This window comes from Narcine bancroftii, chromosome 3 (genome assembly GCF_036971445.1).
Source record: "Narcine bancroftii isolate sNarBan1 chromosome 3, sNarBan1.hap1, whole genome shotgun sequence".
Classification (NCBI taxonomy): domain Eukaryota; kingdom Metazoa; phylum Chordata; class Chondrichthyes; order Torpediniformes; family Narcinidae; genus Narcine; species Narcine bancroftii.
In genome coordinates this window covers 111809817-111833358 of record NC_091471.1, presented here as the reverse complement: position 1 = coordinate 111833358, position 23542 = coordinate 111809817, and the positions used below count along the sequence as shown (strand labels likewise).

The following is a 23542-nucleotide window of genomic DNA, read 5'->3' as shown; positions in this document are numbered from 1 at the left end:
CAAAATGTCTTCTTGCAGTTTCAACAGAGTCCCGTAATTTAATTTAGATGCTTATATTCCCATATTCAAACCCTTTTGCGATAAAGAACGAAGTACCATTCGCCTTTTTGAAATGTAATGCACCTGCACACAAACTTTCAGTGATTCAGGTATCTCCGGAACACCAATACCTTTCAAACTCAGCCTTTTATTTTTTAACTGGAATGGGTGACCACATCTCTATCACTTTGAAACTTCTTTTGCATCCTTCTTTCATCTCTCAGTGACACCTAATCTGCAAACTGAAGTGTGTTAGGTCTGCTTTGTTCATGAATGAGTGAGACAAACACCAGGCTGAGTCGAAATCAGGGTTCTTTGTTCTTTATTACCGGATTGTAACACTTGCGACTAACAAAGTTAGCCGGAGAATGCATTCTGCCGTTATCAGCAAAATGGTGATTTTTTATACCCTTGGATACATGCTTAGAACATCATCATATCATTACTTGTCCAATGACTAAAACTGTTGCTATCCTTTCCCTGCTAGCTTCCTGCCTCTCAATCCATCAATGTCTCTCTTAAACTGTTGCTATCCTTTCCCTGCTAGCTTCCTGCCTCTCAATCCATCAATGTCTCTCTTATCTTGTAAGTACAAGGATGCATTCTGTTACTCCTTAGTACTGGGTGACTCCTTCTCCGGTCCCATCTCATGATGTTTTACCTTACAAGAGTACAAGGACACCTCCCCTTCTTGTTACTGCCCTGTACAGGGTAACTCCCTACACATTCCCATCTCATGATGTTTTACCTTACAAGTGTAACCCTTGGTTCCATCATCTAAATTATTGATTATGGATTGTTAATAGTTGTACTTGCAGACACCCAACTAACTACCATCTCCCAACTTGGAAAATTGTTCATTAAATCTGACTGTACATGAATCAGTCTTCAACACTTCCTGCTAAATTACGCATAGTGCCTCATGCTTTAATGTAGTTTAATGGGTTCTTGTGTGGCACATTTCAAATGCGAGTTTTTTTAAAATACATCCACAATTCTTTTTCCCCCTTTACTGCTCTTCTAACTTCAAAAATTGTCATTTCTCATTTATGATTTCCCTTTCATAACTGCCCAATCCTATTTTAATTTTAAATTTTAACATGGTAACAGGCCCTTCTGGCCCACGTGTCCTTCTGGCCCAATTGACTTACAATGTCTATGTTTTGAAGAGTGGGAGGAAACCCATGCAGACACAGAAAATGTACAACCTCCTTACAAACAACACTGGATTCAAGCCGGAATGCTGCTGCTTATACATTGTTAGGCTAACCGTAATTGTGATTTGCTAAATACCCTGTCAGTACAAAGAATTGATTGTAGAATTTTTCCCTACTACTAAACCAAACTAGACTGGTTGGGTTTATTTCCTTCCTTGATTAATGGGATTGCATTTTCTCCCTTCCATTCTGTAAGGTGGGAGGTGATCTCAATTTGAGGAATTTTGGAAGGTGATGGCAAATATCCCTTCATTTCTTTCAAAACTTTAGATGCAGCTGCATAATTTATTTGTCTACAGTGCTATTCGCTTAGTTGTAAAATTGTAGATAAATGCAAATTTCTTTCAGCTTGTTTAGCATCGAACACTTCTCAAATATATTTGGAAGTTTTTTGGTCATGCATTTTTGCATTGAAATTTTAAATGTGTTTTCCTTATTTAATCAATTCATCATTGCTTTATTTGGAGATTTCTGAATGCAGATGTGTCAGCAAATCTTGGCCAATGTCAACAGACAAATTTGCATTTGTAAATGTTGAAGTGTCTTGTGAAGCATTGTCAGGAAACTTCCTGTTGTGATTATCCATATCATGAATTTTTGTTTTGTTTGTCCAGCTGATGATGCAATGGATTCTTTGTTGGTACTGTCTGAAGCAGCTAAAGGAGTGACATCTTGCTCATCTGGGTTTGAATGTGTGGCAGCTGCCTTGAGTGATCAAATTAACAGTGACAACGAGGTAGTCATGGAAGACCATGGAAGTAATTCAGTTGTGGCTTCTGAAAGTATTGGAGCATTTGGATGGAATGAACAATTAGAGTGTTCAATTGAAAATGAACTGGAGAAATATTGCATAAACACAAGCTATGAACAAAGCATGTCTTTTCCACAGTACCAGCCTTTTATGAACAGATATAACTCTCCAATTAACCAGTTTCCTAGACTCTGTGTTGGTGGCCAGTTGCCTCCACTAATTCAAGCAAATTTGAACTCTGGTTTGAATAATATGTCGCATCAGCAGCAAAGAGGTGCAAATGATGGCTTACCTCTTGGACACTTACCATATACCTTAAATACAAGGGATCCTGAAGAAAATTTGAGCTTTCATTTCAATAGTGAAAACAATATAGAAACCAGAAAAAAAATAGAATTTCAATCAGAATATGATTTCTCTTTAGAAACTATTGAAAAGCACAGCAGCAAAAATACCTCAGCTGAGCATGGAATTGCAAAGGCTGCATTTCCAAAGAGTATAAAATTGGATGGTGCCGATATCTGGACAAATCAAAATGAAAGCCATGGCTTGTCAGCAGGTATTTCTATGAATATTGGTGCTATTGGCTCAAAGAAAGGTGACTCAGAGAATTTTGGTCCAAAGTATACGCTTCCAAATACAGTTGGCCACCAAACTGAACATCTCCAAAGCAGTGACATTTCTGATAAAGCAGTCGGAAGGTGTCTTGGTGCAGATGGAAATGAAATGTGGTTTGGATTAAATAGAGAGAGATCATCTTCAGAAAACTACAAATTATTTGGAGAACCTCAAGCATTTAAAGTTACAAATGAATTACTACAAAAAAACAGATCTCTTTCAAAGAAGCCATTGGAAAATAAAGATGTTTCAAAAAATATGAAACAAAACACAACATGTTTTCCTTATTGGTTTGATGTAGGGAAAGATAGCAGTAGTGAAAAACTTGCAAAATCAATGAACAGCGAGGAAGCAAGTTATCCTCAATACTCCAGCAGCGTACACTTTACAAATAATCCAACCATGCCTCAAGTCTCATGGAATCCATGGGCTCCTGAATTCCATCCAATGAGCATGGCTAAAGCTTTCATCACACCTGTTGCAGTCTGTCCTGTGAAACCAAGGCCTGCTGATGTTTCACCTTGGAAACATGCTGGACCTGTGACCAGACCTGATCCATTTCATCCAGTTACAAATTCAAGTTGCAATAGTTTGCATTCAAAACCACACTTAAATCCACATGGCCTGCAGCAGTTACAGACTTCTGAGCATCCATTTCCACCGCTTATGAACAGAAAGACATTGGTTATGCCCAAAGTTCTGTTTTTGATGAGGGGTCTGCCTGGATCAGGAAAAAGTACTCTCGCCAGGTATGCCACATTTTTTTGTATATAACTAAAAGATCAGTTGAAGAAGGTTAGTGATTTGCTTTTGATGACAGCAACTCAAGAACTCTCAATTCAGAGGTAGTGTTGCCAGTGTGCCCTACTCTGGAAACTCGTATAATTTGTGCTGACAATTCTGTGTGGTGTTGAGCTAATGCAGATAGCAAAATAAACTTGTTTTGCATCCTTGCATCAGTGGATCTCTGGGCATCAATTTAAAAATAACCAATAAGTTCTTTTGATATCTTGGTCAATATTTATCTCTTGCAAGAAATTAATTGGTCACTTCTCTCACTGAAGCACTGTTTGCAAATTGGTTGTTAAATCATTTTATTACAGCAGTGTAGATGTATGAATTACAATTTTGACAGAGGACAGTCACTATTCTTAATTTGGCAAAAGAAAGTAGTTTCAAAAGTCTTCATGACTTAAGTATTTTCAAGATTCAATTTATTGTTATCTGCACAAAATATACAAAATTCTTTCCTTTATTTCACCAGCAAGGCAAACAAATTGTCTGCCAATTTAGTTATTTTCTGTTTGTGTGCTCCTGAACTCCTGTATACTTGAAGCATGTCAAAAACACATTGCATCTTGCCATTTGCTTTTGAGGGACATGGAAAAACTGGAGTGGCCTCGTTGATGCAATCATGAAAGAGGCTTGCCAGTGGCTATACTTTGTGAGGTGTTTGAGGAGATTCGGTATGTCACCGAAGACACTCAAAAACTTTCAACAGGTGGAGAGCATTCTTGCTGGTATGGAGGTGCCAACTCTTAGGTCAAGAAAAAACTCCAGAGTGTTGCTAACTCAGCCTGTGACATCACAGGCACCAGACTTCACTCCAACAAGGACACCTACAAGAGACGGTGTCTTAAAACTAGCCTCCATCCTCAAAGATCTCCACCAACCATCTTCACTGCTGCCATCGGGGAAAAAGGTACAGGAGCTAAAGACGAGTACTCTGCAGCACAAGGATGCTTTTTCTTCACTGCCATCAGATTCCTGAATAATAAAATGAACCAAAGACACTGCCTTACTTTTTAGTGCATTTTTAAAATTTATTCGTGTAAGGTGGTTTGACTATGATGCTGCCACAAAACACTTAATTTCGTGATTTGTTCTTGATGAATTTTGATCTTGGATGTGGATGTTGGAGGTCTGATTAGCAAGTTAATGGATGACATGAAGGTTGGTGGTGTTTGGATGAGGAGGTTAAAGAAGGAAGTGCATTATATGGAAAGTTGAATAGAGTGTTGGCAGATAATTAAATCCAAATGCAATTTGATACATTTTGGAAAGTGAAATTGGGGTAGGGGATGTTACAGTAAATGGTTGGGCACTAAGGAATGTTGATGAACAGAGGGACATTGGGGTTCAAATTAATAGTTCCGTGAAGTGGCAACACAGGTTTAGAGGCTGATGAATAAAGAATTTGACATGCTTTCATTCATAAATCATGGCAGAAAATTTGAAAGTTGGGATGTTGCAAAAGGCAACTCTCCATCTTCCTTATGGTAGACAAATTAAAGAATTTCATGCATGTTACATTCTAAATGTACTATTATGTGGCAATAATGGAACCTTTAATCTTTTAACTTTAAAAATCACTGGTTAGACCGAAGTTGGAACATTTGTTCAGCTCTGATTGTCATCTGGTAGGAAAGATGTGGTTGTGCTGGAAAGAGTGCAGAGAACATTCACTATGATATTGCCTGGATTGGAAGGTTTTGTTAATGCGGAGAGTTTGAATGGGATGAATTTGTTTTCCTTGGAGCGAAGGATATTGATAATGGTATCCAAGATGAGATAGATACAGTGCCTTCCATAATGTTGGGGACAAAAGCATTTTTTCCTTTTATTTGCTCCTGTGTGCCATTGTTTTAAATTTGAAATTAAACAATTCACATGTGATTAAAATGCGCATTCCAGATTTTATCAAAGGGTATTTGTGTACATCTTGGGTTGACCATGTTGAAATTACTGCATTTTTTATACATAGTCCATCATTTCAGGGCACCATTATATTTGGTATGTTTAGTACCTTGTTGCATATCCCTGCCTGTCCAGCATCGGACTTGTCAGCCACAAACGAGCCTGCAGCTGACGTGGACATTACCCGTCCATAAATCTTCGTCCGCGAAGCCAAGCCAAAGAAGAGAAAAAGCATATCCCTTGCATGCAATGACTGCTTGAAGTTTGTGATGTTTAGATATCACCAGGTGTTGAGTATCTTTTCTAGTATTTTTTTTTTCCATCGGGTGATCTAAAGATTGTTGAAATCTATTAATCAAACTAATCACGCGCAAAATGTTATCTGAAGCATATCTATTCTTTATAAAACCTGTTTGATCAATATGATTCAACTTTGGTAAAAATTTAGCCAATCTATTCGCTAATATTTTAGCTATTATAAACTACATTTAACAATGAAATTGGTCTATATGAAGATACTTTCAAAGGATCTCTATCTTTTTTTGGGATTACTATAATTAAAGCACTAGAACAAGAATCAGGTAATTCATAATGTTCTCCAATTTGATGTAATACATCCCCAAACATTGTAGATAAATCATCATTAAAAAATTTTTAAAATTCAACCGAAAATCCATCATCACCAGGCGATTTACCGTTTGGCATTTCCAGCATAGCCATTTTAATTTCCGAATCAGTAAATGGTTCTTCTAACTCCTATATATCTCATTCCTCTAATATCGGTAAATTCAACTGTGATTTTTTTTTAAAATCAATCGATCCACTTTCTTGTTTTCCTTCAGATGTATATAACTTTTTATAAAATAAATAAAATTCATCATTAATCTCACGAGGTTTATAAGTTATAAGAGAATTCCGTCTAACAGCATTAATAGTCCTCGATATCTGTTCTTTCTTTAATTGCCACGCCAATACCTTATGTGCTTTCTCTCTCCATTCGTAATACCGTTGTTTAGTCCTATTAATCACACATTCAAATTGATAAGATTGCAAAGTATTATATTTCAATTTCAGCCTAGATAATTCTATTTTCTGATCTTCTGTAGCATCTCTCTGAAATTCCTTTTCTAACTCATCGATCTGTTTCTCTAATTCAAGACTGATTTAATCGATTCTTTTTTATTTTAGAAGTATAACTAATTATTTGTCCTCTCAAATAGGCTTTCATAGCATCCCATAATACAAACTTACTTTGAACAGAATTAGAATTTTCTTTGGAAAAAAAATTAATTTGTTTTTTCAAAAAATCAATAAATTCCATATTTTTTAACAACATTGTATTAAATCTGCAACGATAAGCTATTTGAGTTTTCTCAGAAGTTTCATATGTAAAATATAACAGAATGATCTGAAATCACCCTACTTTTATATTCCGCTAGTTGTACTTTCCCTTGTAAATGTGCCGATACTAAAAAGAAGTCAATCCTTGAAAACGATTCATGTCTAGATGAATAAAAGGAAAAATCTTTCTCTGTCGGATTAAGACATCTCCAAATATCTACTAAATTAAGATCTTTCATCAACGCTTGGACCTGAATTGCCATCTTGGATTTTTTAACTTTCTTCGGAGATTTACCTAATAAAGGTTCTAAAACACAATTAAAACCACCACCAACTAAAATATTATCATTAGCCTGACCCAAACATAAACATGCCCAACCCAGTCCCTTTTTAATTTCATGCTTTCCTTCACATTCAAATGTGTTTCTTGTAAAAAGGCAATATCAATTTTCATTTTCTTAATATACACCAAGACTCGCTTACACTTAATCGGACTATTTAATCCTCTAACGTTAGAAGTAGCAAACCTCAACTTCGACATATCTACTATTATTACTAAAAACCAATAATATCTTTATATAAAAACTCAAATTAACGTATATAGGCCCTCCAATAGAAAAAAAAGCACAAATTAAAAACAAAAAAAATTTAAAAATAATAAAGAAAAAAAAAGAAACCCCCCCCCCAAAAAAAACTACCAAAAGGTAGTAATCCCTAAACAAAAATTGGGTGTGGGTCACCCACCAGTGGCTGATGACTAGTAAAGAAAGTGCAAATCTCTCCCTCCCCAGCCAAACAGTCAATAACATCAAAATATCATAATAACAAAAGAAAATTCTTATTTTCATCCAGAAGATTCCAATCTCAAAGATCCCATTTCAGAAGGAGGTAGACTCTTTCCATTCCCGTTTTTCCCATTTCTGCCATTTCTTCCGTTTCCAGAGCAACCAGATTTTTCTTTAGGAGATAATGGTGGACTACGTCTTTTTCCTCTTGTATCTGGCAATGAATCAGCAAAAATCATTGCTTCACGATCAGTTTCAAAAAACCGAAATTGATAGTCTCCATAAAATACCTTCAACACTGCAGGGTAACAAAAAGTAGACTTATGACCTTAATGCCACAAAACTTCTTTAACTGGATTAAATCAATGTCGACGTTGAATGACCTCTTGACTCAAATCAAGATTTTAAAAAAAGATTCTGCTATTCTGAATCAATAATGGGGTTTGTCGTTGTCTCACATTTTGTACTGCAAGTCGAAGTATTGCTTCTCTGTCCAAATAATTCAAACATCAAATTATTACTGGTCTTGGTGGTTGACCAGCTGAGGGTGTTCTTCTTAAAGCTCTATGGGCTCTTCCCAGTACCAATCCCCCAGAGAAAAATTCTTGCCCTAATATTTGCGGAATCCAGTCTTTAAAGAAACAAAGAGGATCTTGTTCTTCTATACCTTCTGGCAAACCAACAATTTTCACATTATTCCTTCTGCTTTGTAAGTAATCTATTTTTCTTTCTAGCTCCTTCTCACATTCTCCTAGTTCTATGACTGATTTTTACACCTTCAACACTTTCTGTGTTAGAAGTCACTTGTTGTTTACAGTCCAAAAAAGCAGTCTGAAATTTTTTAAATTCTTCATAAGATGCATCCACACGTGTCTTAACCATAATTAATTCATTTGAACCATTTCATTCATTTGAGATGTCAACAAATCCATTCCAGGTTTTATAACAGCTTGAACAATAGCATTGAATTGCATACACTGTGATTCAGTAAAGCTTAGCTCTGCCCTCTCTCTGACATAGTGGCAGAACAAGGTAACTCCAGCTCCTGCTGCAACTCAACAGAAGGCATTTTAAAAGTTTTACTGTGGGTCTGGACTCCCAGTGACGGCACCCCGACTTCTTCAGGGGGTCGCCGCTGGTCTCCCCCCGCATCTCGTTGTTTTTTCGTCAATTCACGAAGAAAAACGATTTCTTTAGATTGAAATGATACCTGATGCATTTCCAACAATGGGGTCGTCTTCTGCGTGTTCCCTCCGTTGAAATCAAAAGGCTTTCCAAATCGGGGTCCACTTCTTGGGGACACGCACCTTCTTCTGGAGAACGGGTAATTCCAGCGCCATCCTTCATTTGGTGAGCAATAGATTTTTCAGGTTTAGACAATGAAGAGATTGAGCCTGGGGCTGTATCAAGTCGTCTAGGCCCCAAATCTTCAGCACTTCGAAAATGTAACTTCTTCTGAACTTGAAGTTTAGTCTTTTTACCATTAGTGGCCATAATAATTCCTTAATATTTTAAACTAAAATTAAGAAGTTTAAACTTGAAAACAAAGGGTTATAAAACAGGTATTTAAAAGTCTGGCCAGAAAGGTCCCCCCCGAGTATCTTTTCTAGTATCTTTTCTAGTATCTTTTCTATCTTTTCCAGTCCTTCATTGCAACCCATCTTCAGCTCCTGCTTGTTTTGGGGGCTTGATTCCTTAAGTTTTCTCTTCAGGAAATGGAAGGCATGCTCAATTGGATTTAGATCAGATGACTGATTTAGCTTTTCACCATGTTTCACAGACGAGGTGGTATGATTTGGATCTTGGGCAGTTCCTTTATGCCTCTGCAGTTTGCGCTTGTCATCATTCTGATACAGGTCTCATCTGTCCACAGGATCGTTTTCCAGAATTCTGCAGGCTCTTAAATCCTTCTAAGCAAACTGTAATCTGGCCATCCTTTTTCTGTGGCTAACTAGTTGTTTGCATCTTGTAGTCTAGCCTCTGTTCATGAAGTCTTCTGCAGATAGTCATCATTGACACATCCACACATGCCCCCTGAAGGGTGTTTCTGATTTGTTGCACAGGTGGTTAGTTATTTTTCTTTAAGATAATGAGAATTCTTGTCATCAGCTGTGGAGTCTTCCTTGGCCTACCAGTCCCTTTGTGATTCCTGAGCTCACCAGCTGTGGAGTCTTCCTTGGCCTACCTGTCCCTTTGTGATTCCTGGACTCACCAGCTGTGGAGTCTTCCTTGGCCTACCAGTCCCTTTGTGATTCCTGAGCTCACCAGCTGTGGAGTCTTCCTTGGCCTACCAGTCACTTTGTGATTCCTGGACTCACCAGCTGTGGAGTCTTCCTTGGCCTACCAGTCCCTTTGTGATTCCTGAACTCACCAGCTGTGGAGTCTTCCTGGCCTACCAGTCTCTTTGTGATTCCTGAACTCACCAGCTGTGGAGTCTTCCTTGGCCTACCAGTCCCTTTGTGATTCCTGAGCTCACCAGCTGTGGAGTCTTCCTTGGCCTACCAGTCCCTTTGTGATTCCTGAGCTCACCAGCTGTGGAGTCTTCCTTGGTCTACCAGTCCCTTTGTGATTCCTGAGCTCACCAACTGTGGAGTCTTCCTTGGCCTACCAGTCCCTTTGTGATTCCTGAGCTCACCAGCTGTGGAGTCTTCCTTGGCCTACCAGTCCCTTTGTGATTCCTGGACTCACCAGCTGTGGCGTCGTCCTGGCCTACCAGTCCCTTTGTGATTCCTGAACTCACCAGCTGTGGAGTCTTCCTTGGCCTACCAGTCCCTTTGTGATTCCTGAGCTCACCAGCTGTGGAGTCTTCCTTGGTCTACCAGTCCCTTTGTGATTCCTGGACTCACCAGCTTTGGAGTCTTCCTTGGCCTACCAGTCCCTTTGTGATTCCTGAACTCACCAGCTGTGGTGTCTTCCTTGGCCTATCAGTCCCTTTGTGATTCCTGGACTCACCAGCTGTGGAGTCTTCCTTGGCCTACCAGTCCCTTTGTGATTCCTGAGCTCACCAGCTGTGGAGTCTTCCTTGGCCTACCCGTCCCTTTGTGATTCCTGGACTCATCAGCTGTGGAGACTTCCTTGGCCTACCAGTCCCTTTGTGATTCCTGAGCTCACCAGATGTGGAGTCTTCCTTGGCCTACCAGTCCCTTTGTGATTCCTGGACTCACCAGCTTTGGAGTCTTCCTTGGCCTACCAGTCCCTTTGTGATTCCTGAACTCACCAGCTGTGGTGTCTTCCTTGGCCTATCAGTCCCTTTGTGATTCCTGAACTCACCAGCTGTGGTGTCTTCCTTGGCCTATCAGTCCCTTTGTGATTCCTGGACTCACCAGCTGTGGAGTCTTCCTTGGCCTACCAGTCCCTTTGTGATTCCTGAGCTCACCAGCTGTGGAGTCTTCCTTGGCCTACCAGTCCCTTTGTGATTCCTGAGCTCACCAGCTGTGGAGTCTTCCTTGGCCTACCAGTCCCTTTGTGATTCCTGGACTCACCATCTGTGGAGTCTTCCTTGGCCTACCAGTCCCTTTGTGATTCCTGAGCTCACCAGCTGTGGAGTCTTCCTTGGCCTACCAGTCCCTTTGTGATTCCTGAGCTCACCAGTGCGCTCTTTCTTTTTCATGATGTTCTAAACAGTTGATTTTGGTCATCCCAAGATTTGGACAATCTCTTGCTGTTTTATTCTTGGTTTTCAGTCTCATAATGGCTTCTTTGACACAACTCTGGTCTGTGTTGAAAAATGACAACTACAGACTTTAAAGATGATCAAAGCTTAGAAGCAAGCAATTAAACATACCTGAGCACTCACAAACACCTGTGAAGCCAAATGTCCCAAACATAATGGTGCCCTGCTACAGGGAACTATGTATAAAATGTCCTGTAGTTTCTGCATGGTCAAACCAAAATGTATACAGATGACCTTGAATAAAATCTGGAATATGCACTTCAATTAATTTTTTAATAAATTTAAATATTAAAATAATGTAAATTGTAAAGAAAAAAACTGGAGTGTGCACTTTCATCACATGTGAATTGTTTGTTTACAAATGTAATACCATGGAGCACATGGGAAATGAAAAAGAACGTGTCCTTGTCCTAATCGTTACAAGAGGACACGGGAGTTTTTTATTCAATAGCAAGGATATAAAAACATGAGCCCATGGGTTTAAAATGAGCGGAAGGTGTTTTGGGAGGATCTGAAGAGGAAAATTTTAAACAAAGTGGTTGATATCTTTATCTTACTGCTACAGGAGGTAGTGGCATGGGGTACAATCACCATTTTTAAGAGACATTTAAATAGGTCAGACAAAGAAAGATGCAAATATACTGTGAGCAAATGGGATTATTATAGATGGGCAAAAATGTCAGCATGGATGTGATGGGTTGATGGAACCGTTTCTATGCTGAATAACCCTGAGTCTAACTTCGAGTTATAGTTTTACAGTGAGGAGAAGATTGAAAGTCTTTGTAGTCATAGAGGATCTTAAGTAGAAAATGTACCCATATGTAGTGTGCAATTATAATGTATTTGGAAGAAAATATTGCCATTGAAACAAGAAAAGTATTTCAATTTTTAAAACACAATGGTTCATCATTCCTGAAAGGCCAAGATCTCCATCTGCAAACTTCAGTTGGACCATGGGATTCAAGGTAAAGATCATCACAAATGAATGGATTTTGCAGATTTTGAAGTTGGCTTTATTTTGAGGGTGAGTTTGGATTGGGCAAGGTGGGAAATGGAGGAATATGAGCCCATTCATTTGCATGCTTTGAAGGGAGGAAGTGGAGATGAAGGTGTGATTGGTGGGACTGAAATCTAGTGGTGATGCATGTTTGTAAGATTTGAGGGAAAATTAGGAGCCAATGGTAATTGATACATGGGATGATTAGTGGGGAGGGGGCAATGCTCAAAAGGATTTGAGTAAAAGGCAGAAGAGAGGATAAGGATTTGTGCTTCATTCTATTGACTTTTAGTACCTTTTTTTTGCTTTTGTATAACAATATAATTGACAATTAGCTTTGCTGATCCTTGTCGAGTAATGTTGGAATGAAAATTTTATATCTGGTCAGACTTTGCCATAAGTTATGTATTTTTGTAAAGTGGCAATGCACACTAAAATTTAAAATAGACCAGGATCCTGGAGTACACCCTCTGTAACTGAGGTTGGAGAGAAAAAAGCTGGAATGTAGATAATCCTCTTTTCCTAGTCCATCCAAACAAATCATTCTAATGTCCCATATCTTAGATAAGTGCAGTGAACTGGAATTCACTGTCTATGGGTAGATTAGACAACCAGTCCCACCTCTTGGCTCCGTCCCCATCGGTCCCGATATAAACCCTGTCTTCCTGCCTTACTTCCAATTTACCTGAAGACCATTGTAGATACCGGCCGTTAATTTTAAGCTAATAAAAGCATATTTGTGCTCCTCACAAGTCGCAAATTACTATCAATTGTGTTCCAATTTTATTAGCTTACTTTTGGAAAGTGTATGAAAGCCCTATTGAAGCCAGGCATGCTCCAGGTCAACCCTCTGTCCTCCGAGAATTCGTTTACTGGTTGGAATGCTTCCAGTTTTACCTAACAACCACCCAAGGAGTCTTCCACTCCAACAGCCTCCGGAGATCTGCTCTCCTCTACTGAGTTAGTCTCAAGGGATACGCAGAGTCATCAGGGACTGCATTATGTACGAGATGGCTATTGAAGGCCCACTCATGAGGCATCAGAATGATGTGCTGGCGAGACCTCGACTCTCAACATCGGCAACAACCAGGTGAATTGCTGGATGACTATGTTATGGAACTATGGACACCGACGAGAAAGTGCCACTGCGAAGCGGTCTCAGCCTGTGTGAGAGGAGCAGGTCCGGGAATACACACATAGCAGGAGTGAGATAGAGGTACGTGAGACAGCGACTGCTAGAGTTGGGGAAGAAGGACTTTGCCAGCACCCTCGATCTGGCAAAATCTCTTGGAACAGGCCCAACTGGGAGCAGACGACCTCTCTAATGAAAGTGGTGCCTTCTTGGAAGACCAGGCCTGCGGAGTGCAGACCAGTTGCCCTGCAAAGGATTTTGTGTGATAAAAGGGGACACTGGGCGAAAGTCTGTCAGACCATGGGGAACCCCAGGAAGGCGACCACATGCGCGACCTCTGAATCGTCGTATGCCCCGTGCTCATCCCTGCCTCTCCATGCTGCTCATCGCCACCATCTTGCTGCACCACATGGCGGAAACCGCTGCCAGAAGTGAGGGAAAGGTGGCCATCTTGCCATTTCTTGTGGTTGACACCATCTTCCCAGCCCTCGGATCAAGAAGATATCAATAGGGAGAGCAATGAAGTCTCCGGAGTGCTGGCGTGAGTCGTCCTCAACCAGACAAAACCCCACCAGCTGAGCAACTGAGCGATGGAGGTGAGTCTGATGGATTGCTTAATAGACACTGGCTTAACTGAGAGCTTCATAAATTCTGTGACTGCTCGACAGTACAACTTAAAAGTTTACCCAATGGAGTACAGTATTTATCCAGTGTCACAATCGTATTTGACGACTATTCAGGGGTATTATACATTATACCACAGTAAAAGGGAGGGAATTTTAAGTTTCGATTTTATTTATTGGAGGATTTGTGTGCTTCTGTGTTACTGGGCCTAGACTTCCTCTATCACCTTAAAAGCATAACCATGGAGTACTCAAGCTCACTCCCCCGAATCACGGTGGGAACAGAAAGTCCCAAAAGCCTGACCCTACGTGCGGTCTCTCCATACTGAATATGGAACCCCCCCCCCCCGTTTCAAAACCTAACCCCCAACTGTAAACCGATAGCCACAAAGAGCAGGCGATACAGTGCAGGGGACTGAGAATTTATTAGTGCCAAAATGCAGTGGCTGTTTAAAGAAAAAAATCATTGAACCATGCAGCTGCCCGTGGAGAGACCAAGTGGTAGTCGTGAGAGGAGGAGAAAAGCTCAGGCTAGTGAATGACTATAGCCAAACTATTAATCACTTCACACGCCTGGACACATTCCCCCTTCCCTGAATCTGGGTCATGATGAATGAAATTGCTCAGTTCTGGTCTATTTGACCATTGACCTGAAAGCTGCATATCACCAGCTATTGATCCATTCCAAGGATAGTCCCTACATAGCATTCGAGGCTTTATCAGTTCCTGAGGTTCCCTTTTGGTATTATGAACAAGGTCTTGGTCTTCCAGAGGCAGATGGACGAAATGGTAGATAAGTATGAGTTAAGGGCTACCTTCGCCTATCTCGACAATATCACCATTTGCGGACACAATCTGGAGGACCAGAACACCAATCTTCAGAAGTTTCTCCACACAGCCAAATCCCTGAACCTCACATACAATGTCAGTAAGTGTGTGCTTTGGACTAAATGTCTAGCTATCCTGGCTTATATGGTGGAGAATGGTGTCGTTGGCCCAAACTCTGAGCGTATGCACCCCCTCTTAGACCTCCCTATCCCAAGGACCATGAATGCTTTGAGGAGGTGCCTGGTCTTCTCATACTACTCCCAGTGGGTACCTCATTACGCTGACAAGGTCCGCCCCCTTTTAAGATCCACCTCCTTTCCATTAACGGCAGAAGCCAAGGCGGCTTTTAGCTATATAAGGAGCTATATCACTAATACCACCATGCATGCGATGGACGAAAATGCAACATTCCAGGTGGTGAGTGATGCTTCCGACATAGCTCTGGCTGTGACCCTTAACCAGGTGGGTCGGCCAGTAGCTTTCTTCTCCCACACAATACAAGGCCACGAGCTCCAAAATCCCTCAGTGGAGAGAGGCTCAAGCCATTGTGGAGGCCATCAGGCACTGGAGGCTCTACCTGGCCAGCAGTAAATTTACACTGCTCACCGATCAGCGATCTGTAGCATTCATGTTCAATAACACAAAAAGGGGTAAAATAAAGAATGACAAGATCACAAGGTGTAGGATCAAACTCTCCACTATAACTGAGATAGTGTATAGGCCAGGTACCCTCAATGAACCTCCAGATGCCCTATCCTGAGGAAGCTGTGCTGCTGCACTCACCAGCCAGTTCCGGTCAATTCAAGACGAGCTTTGCCACCTGGGCATCACCCACGTGGCTCACTTTGTCAAGGCACGCAACCTATTCTTCTCTATTGAGGACCTCGGAAATGACCAGGTCATGCTAGGTCTGCACTGAGTGCAAACCGCATTTCTACTGCCCACACAAAGCTCACCTGATAAAAGCTTCCTGGCCCTTCTATCAACTCAATGTAGATTTCAAAGGGCCTCTTCCTTCCACCAATAGAAATGTGTACTTTCTCAAAGTTATTGGTGAGTACTCGCATTTTCAATTCACTATTGACACCACCACCACCACTACCACAGTCATCAGAGCTCTACTCTCCATTTTCACCATGTTTTCACTCTTGGCTCTGCTCCCATCGGTCTTGATTATGCCCCGTTTTCCTGCCTTACATCCAATTTACCTGAAGACCAACTATATTCCTAGCGACCATGGCTTATCATTTATGAGCAAAGAACTGTACCGATACCTGCTTGTAAAAAGGCATCGCCTCAAGCAGGATGAGTAGCTACAACCCCCCCGGGGGAACAGGCAAGTTGAAAAAGAGAATGCAATGGTTTGGAAAGCTGTGAAATTAGCTCTCAGTTCTAAAGGCGTTCCAGACTCACGCTGGCAAGAGGTTCTGCCCACCATGCTCCACTCCATAAGATCGCTTTTCTGCTCTGCGATCAGTGACTCCTCACGAACTAATGTTTGCATTCCTGAGGAAATACATGTCAAGAATCACTCTTCCAGCATGGCTAATGATACCAGGACCAGTCCTGCTGAAAAAGCACATGAGGAGAACCAAAACAGATCCTCTGGTTGGGAGAGTGTACCTACTGCACGCAAACTCAGTGTGGCATATCCGGATGGCAGAGAGAACATCGTCTCGATCAGAGACTTGGCACCTTCAGGAACTGTGGTCCCAGTGCCCACAATAGGCCTGGAGTCTCCAAATACATGGCATAGGGTTCTGGAGGACATGATTTCAACCATGCAACCATTGGATCCTGAACCCCGAGTCCTCCTTTGAGCCCTAGTATCCAAGACCCACAGGAGGTGCAGGAAGTTCTAGATGAGCAAAATCCACCAGATCTAAGGCGCTCGACCAGAATAACCAGGCTTCCAGACAGACTCAACTTGTAAATAAATGCAAAAACAGCTGTGTTTTCACCCGCAGGTTCTCTTCTGAAGGAAGGGGTGAATGCAGTGAACTGGAATTCACTGTCTATGGGTAGATTAGATGACTGGCTCCTCTTGGCTCTGCCCCCATCGGTCTTGATTATGCCCTGTTTTCCTGCCTTGCGTCCAATTTACCTGAAGACCATTGTAGATACCGGCTGTCAATTGTAAGCTAATAAAAGCATGTTTGTGCTCCACACAAGTTTCCGAGTACCATCAATCACGTTACAGTAACATGGTTACAGTTACCTCATAAAATTGGAGAAGTGCAAAGCTTGGGTGTAGGATTTGGGCTGAGGCAGTGGGTACATGTAGTTCTGCAGCAAAACACTACTACCTCTGGAAGCAGTCAGGCTGTTGAGAAAATCTGCCTTTTTAAACAAGTAGGAACTGGAAATGTCTTTTAAACCATTGGATCTATGCTAAATGCCAATTACTTTCTTGCACCTTGAGACCAAATGAGGAGGAATGAAGTGGGTATTATAGATTTATAATGCATCTCCACACACTGAAAACAGTCTGCACTAAAAAGAGCTGACACTGCACACTAATCCTTGACTGTTTCCTTTGGTAAATGTCCACTGTTCAATATCTCCACCAATGACCATTGACCTAAGATTTAACTATACAGTTACAAAAGAAAGTCTTTATGAGCAATTTGAGGGTGAATGCTTTGCAATTAGTACTTGTTTTCTGACCCTCCACAATCTTGGTCTACCCACATCAATGTAATTGCCAAAAAGGTTACCATTGCCTCCACTTCCTCAAAAGCCTGAGGAAAATTGGCACATAATCTGTATCCCTTTTCCAGGTGGACCATTTAAAAATATCTCCTGAACTCTGTGGTACAGAAAATGCTCCAATCAAGACTGCAAGAAACTGCAGAGGGTTGTGTACATAACAATTCCAACGCTCCAGAAAGTTGATATTATTCAGGACAAGTGACTTGCTTGATTGATTCTCCATCATTAACAAACATTCCTCTTTTTGACTAGTTTACTGTGATTGCCGTGAACACTGTCTACAAAATAAGGCTGAAGGAACTCTCATATTTCATCGCCCCTTCAACATCCACGATCTTTACAAAAGTAGAGCAATAGGAAATGGGAATGGCACCACTGATGAACTTTTATCCAAATCATTCATCATCCTGATGTGAAAATGTATTTCAATAACTTCATTATTGTTGGGCCATAATTCTGGAACACTTGACCTAATGATGGTGTGGGAATATCTTAACTGCAAGGGCACAGAAATGTAATTCCATTTTTTAAAAGTTGTGTTAAAATAGCATTCAATGCAATAGTAATGCTGCTTTACAAGTGTCAGATGGATCATAAATTTCTTTTTTGTGTTCCCACTTCCAAGGATATCTCAAGTTCAGCCTGAGCTAAGCAATTGACATGCTTCCGTTGAAATTGTGAGAAAGGTTCAGTGTAAAATCTGAGCAGTCCATGGAGTAAACAATGAGACTAGAGGGTATCATGGGACAAGAATAAAACCTGAAAGTCTGCAGACACTGTGATTGAAGTAAAAACACAAAGCTGGAGACACTCGAGAGGTCAAATAGTGTAGTTCATATTAGCAAAGCTAAAGATACAGAACGAAATTTCGGGCTTGAACCCTTCATTAAGGTATGAGTAAAATGTAGACAAGCATCTGAACAAAATGGTGGGGGTGGGTGGGGCAGAAGCTAATCAATGGATAAGGGAAGGAGGGCATACCAATCAATGGGGAGGGTGAATGGAGAGGGATAGGCAGTTGGAGGAAAGAAGACAGAGGGACAGGGAAGTGAGGGAGAACAGGAGTGGACGAGCAGAAACCAGAGAAGTTGATTGTTAATACCATCTGGTTGGAGGATGCCCAGATGGAATATTAGGTATTGCTCCTCCAGTTGATGGGTGGCCTTGGTTTGGCAGTGGGCGAGACCATGGACAGACATGTCAGCACGTGAGTAGGGTGCAGAAGTGAAATGGTTAGCCACTGGGAGATCCCTGACATTGATGTGGACAGAGCAAATGTACTCAGCAAAAGTGATCTCCCAATCTGTCCAGTCTCTCTGATGTAGAGAAGGCCTCAGCGAAGTGATCTCCAAGTCTGCATCAAGCCTCTCTGATGGATGCAGATAAGTACTCAGCAAAGTGCTCTCCCTGTCTGCATCTAGTCTCTCTGATGTAGAGAAGGCACTCAGTGAGACAATCTAGTGCCCCTGTTATGACCGTCACTTCATACTGCATGGGTTGTTCTGATGATAATATAATTCCTGGTGGAAATGTTAGGGGATAGAAAAAGCCATAAGTTACTTCAGTTTTGTTCTATGGTAGTTTAAAACAATTTCATCTGCATTTGATTTTCAGCACTAAACAAAATTTCAGACCACGATCCAGAGTTGGTTGATGTGGGTAGTTTAGCTTCACAAGAGCTTTTGTACCTGGACATTAAGCAGTGTTTTTGCCATCTATGGCCAGAGTCTGTGTGTTAACAACAACAAGAAGTGAAGTTAAAAGAGTAAATCACATGGACTGCAAAATTTTACTGCATTGGTTGAGGCAGATAAAGACAGATTAGACTCAATATTTTAAATTCTGAAGAAAGTCTCTTACTGCCACCTATGCTAAAATTTGTGCTGCTTCAGAATTGAACAAAAGAAAATACCAATTCATAACACTTTATTCTGAAGCAGTCTTTCAATAAGAATTTAATTGCCAGACCTTGAAGTGATATTGCATAAAACTAACAAGTTTCTATGGCATTTGGGCAGAATGCTCGTTCAACAGGGCCCTAATGGAATTATTTTAAGCACAGATGACTATTTTTATCAAAATGGAAACTACCAGTTTAATCCCAATTTTATTGGAGAAGCTCATCAGTGGAACCAAAAGAGAGGTAAGCATTTCCTGATTACTGTAGGCAATATTTCAGTATTTTAGAGGATAGAATTTATCAGAAGTTTGGAAATAGGAGCAAATGTAGACCATCTTTCCTTATTCCTAATCTCTACCCAGATAGATTCAAGATTTTGCTTCTTAGATCTTGTGTCATCGCTCACTATCGATAGCTGTGATCTCATCCTTAAGAATGCTATTACACCTCTTTTACCTTCCTGCATATTCTTCTAAATTACATAATACTCTTGGACGTTTAATTCCAATCACCTCCACACTGCAACCAGATTTCTGTAATAGGCACTAAATCATACCTCTTGGTACTGATTTGTGCTACACATTCATTTACCTTGTTTTCAGTGTTACAGGTATTGAAATAAAAATTTCCTAACACACGTTGTAATATTAGAAATCTAGTGATCTTTGTGACTTTTGCATTATAGTTTTCTGTGCTTTTGCATTGGCCTCTGCATTGCTTCCCTCACTTTCTGTATGAATTCCAACCCTCCCTGCCATATTAGTTTAAAACCTTCCTAACAACACTAGCGAACAATGCCCCTAGGATTGTGGTCCATTCCCCCCCCCCCACCCCCCCACCAACGGATTTAGACTGTCCGGTTTATACTGGCCCCAACTTCCCCAGAATTGGTTTCAATCCCTCAGGAAACTTTTTCTCCTGAACCACCGCTCAAGCCACACCTTAACTATTCTGCTATTCCTTCTCTGATGAGCATATGGCACCTATAGTAATCCTGAGATTGCTAACTTTCTTATAATCATCTTAAAACTGATAAATGCAAAGCACTGTTGACGCAAGTTCGGCAATTTCTATAATTTCAGATTATCCAAAATGGGTATGTTTAGCAGTATCATTAAGAATCTTTGTATCATTTTTCATTTGTAATAGCTTGGAAGCACAGGTTTACGTGGTTCATTTTCTTGTACCCAGTTAAAAAAAAACCCTGAGGCTTTGAGGCAACACAGAGCAAATTATATTTTCCAGCTTCACACCCCCCCCCCCCCCCCACATGATTGTAGTCTTTTCTGGCATTGTGTGGATCTTGGCTTAAATCCCTTTGGAATCTTGGATGAGGCTATTTAATTATTCATTATTAACTGTTTGCTAACCACCATCTTCATTCACAGAAACATGCAAAACATGGTTGTTTTCATGCATCTTTGTATTAAACAGAGACTACTTCTGCTCTTCAACATCACTCTTTTCCCTTAAAACTCATATTGAAATACAATTCTTTGACCAGTATCCAAATTTTTACTTTGTTGGATTAATGTATGTTTTTTTTAAACTGTGTTCTACGAAGTGCCTTTGTAATTGCTGAAAAAAATGACCCAGGTTTGAATCTGGTCCTGTGTACAAGGGGTTTGCGAATTCTCCCTGTGACTACGTGAGTTTCCTCTGGGTGCTCTGGTTTCCTCCCACTCTCAAAACGTACAAGTTCAGTAGATTAATTGTTGTATTTAAGTGGCATGGGCCTGTGGTTGTGTAGGACCTGTAAGCATTCTGTATCTAAAACAAAATTTGTTCTGGAGTCAATATGGACCTCTGTGAAAACCCCACTTAATGAAAGCACGGAATTATTGAACTAATTAAACTGGGCAGTACTCAAATCCCTTCATTAGTGCTGTTGTGTCAAGTCTCAGGTTGAGAGTAGAGTTGAACCCAGCACTGAGAAAATAGAGGAGATTGTGTCAATGTGTGCTAACAAAAAACCATTGCAATGCAGATGTTCAATAAATATAGACTTGAGCATGTCTGTGATGTTTCACAAAATGATAGCTGATGACATCTAAGAAATGCTTGCATCCTCGCTTGGTAGAAATGGTAGCTGATACACCCAAGTTTAAATTTTTAAAAAGACACCATTGATGCACTCCTCAATTTTGTATGAAGTAGTGAGGAACATTTGTGATTATAAACTTGGAGGGTGTCAGTATGAACTGGAATATGAGAACTAGTAAAAATATTTATTTCCGTACTGCTAGATCAGAAAATGATTTTAATAAATTACATACAACAGGCCATGTACCAGTTAGAATTCAATTGAAATCTGATAGTTTACAGGATTTTGGAGTGTATGGTAGGGTGATGGAAAAGAATCTAAAATATTTTGATTATAATGAGGAAAGATTACAAAAGGATCTAGATATACTTTTTTAAAAATCTCCATTTTATTCGATCTTTATGTCAAAACAAGATCTCCTTATTAAAACATAATCTGCTGGAGGAACTTGACTGGTTAAGCAGCATGAGTGGGAGAAAAAGAATGTTTGATGTTTCAAGCCAAAATCCTTTATTATTAAGGCTGGTTGAATGTGGTAGAGGGGCCATTTTATATATTAAATGTGGTTCAATCAATGTGCATTGCAGTCATGATCATTCATTATAAACTTGTTGAATAGTACTAAATTCTAATAATTTTTTTCAGCCAAAGAAGCCATGGAGAAGGGTTTTACACCAGTTATAATAGATAATACAAATACACAGTCTTGGGAGATGAAACCTTACATTATTATGGTGAGTGAGATAAGAAATTGCTCATGGTCGGAATGCTTCTGCAAACATGAAATATTTTGTATGCTATCAATTTTATTTTAAATAATAAATACAGTAAAATCCCCAGTATCTGGAATTCAAGCAACCTAATTAACTGGCAGAAAAATCAAGGAAAAAATCAAAATGTAAATAAAAGTTTAAAATTGTAAAAGTAAATGTTCCCTGAAGTAACACACAACCCTTTGGTGAAGATGGGAACAAGTATTCAGCAGCAGAGCACTGCACTCATGCCCTGCCTGCAGCAGCTGCTTGAATAGATGTTTCAATGAAGTTGTGTTTGAATAAAATGATGGCACCCAGCATCAAGAGCGAGGTGATGCCACTCCCGACTGGAGTATCTCCCTATCCCTGCTGAGTAAGACTCTTTAACTTTGTTAGTATTGTATATTAATAAGGTTTTATCAGTAAACCTGGGGGAGTGGGGGTAATAATTATGGCGGCATGGTTCCTCTGACAGCATCAGCAACTGGGGTTCCCCCGCCCGCCTCGCCCTCCCCCGCCCGCCTCGCCCTCCCCCGCCCGCCTCGCCCTCCCCCGCCCGCCTCGCCCTCCCCCGCCCGCCTCGCCCTCCCCCGCCCGCCTCGCCCTCCCCCGCCCGCCTCGCCCTCCCCCGCCCGCCTCGCCCTCCCCCGCCCGCCTCGCCCTCCCCCGCCCGCCTCGCCCTCCCCCGCCCGCCTCGCCCTCCCCCGCCCGCCTCGCCCTCCCCCGCCCGCCTCGCCCTCCCCCGCCCGCCTCGCCCTCCCCCGCCCGCCTCGCCCTCCCCCGCCCGCCTCGCCCTCCCCCGCCCGCCTCGCCCTCCCCCGCCCGCCTCGCCCTCCCCCGCCCGCCTCGCCCTCCCCCGCCCGCCTCGCCCTCCCCCGCCCGCCTCGCCCTCCCCCGCCCGCCTCGCCCTCCCCCGCCCGCCTCGCCCTCCCCCGCCCGCCTCGCCCTCCCCCGCCCGCCTCGCCCTCCCCCGCCCGCCTCGCCCTCCCCCGCCCGCCTCGCCCTCCCCCGCCCGCCTCGCCCTCCCCCGCCCGCCTCGCCCTCCCCCGCCCGCCTCGCCCTCCCCCGCCCGCCTCGCCCTCCCCCGCCCGCCTCGCCCTCCCCCGCCCGCCTCGCCCTCCCCCGCCCGCCTCGCCCTCCCCCGCCCGCCTCGCCCTCCCCCGCCCGCCTCGCCCTCCCCCGCCCGCCTCGCCCTCCCCCGCCCGCCTCGCCCTCCCCCGCCCGCCTCGCCCTCCCCCGCCCGCCTCGCCCTCCCCCGCCCGCCTCGCCCTCCCCCGCCCGCCTCGCCCTCCCCCGCCCGCCTCGCCCTCCCCCGCCCGCCTCGCCCTCCCCCGCCCGCCTCGCCCTCCCCCGCCCGCCTCGCCCTCCCCCGCCCGCCTCGCCCTCCCCCGCCCGCCTCGCCCTCCCCCGCCCGCCTCGCCCTCCCCCGC

The 23542-nt window shown here is 42.3% G+C and overlaps 1 protein-coding gene across 2 annotated transcripts in view; it reads left to right on the top strand.

The window, feature by feature from the left end:
* Positions 1 to 23542, top strand: part of n4bp2 (NEDD4 binding protein 2) — a 101227-nt gene that overhangs the window by 4141 nt on the left and 73544 nt on the right. For both annotated transcript variants that reach the window (XM_069924885.1, XM_069924886.1), the window contains exons 2-4: positions 1871 to 3374; positions 19432 to 19556; positions 22003 to 22091. In XM_069924885.1, the coding sequence (XP_069780986.1) occupies positions 1871 to 3374; positions 19432 to 19556; positions 22003 to 22091 (1718 nt within the window). The remainder of the gene's footprint in view (positions 1 to 1870; positions 3375 to 19431; positions 19557 to 22002; positions 22092 to 23542) is intronic.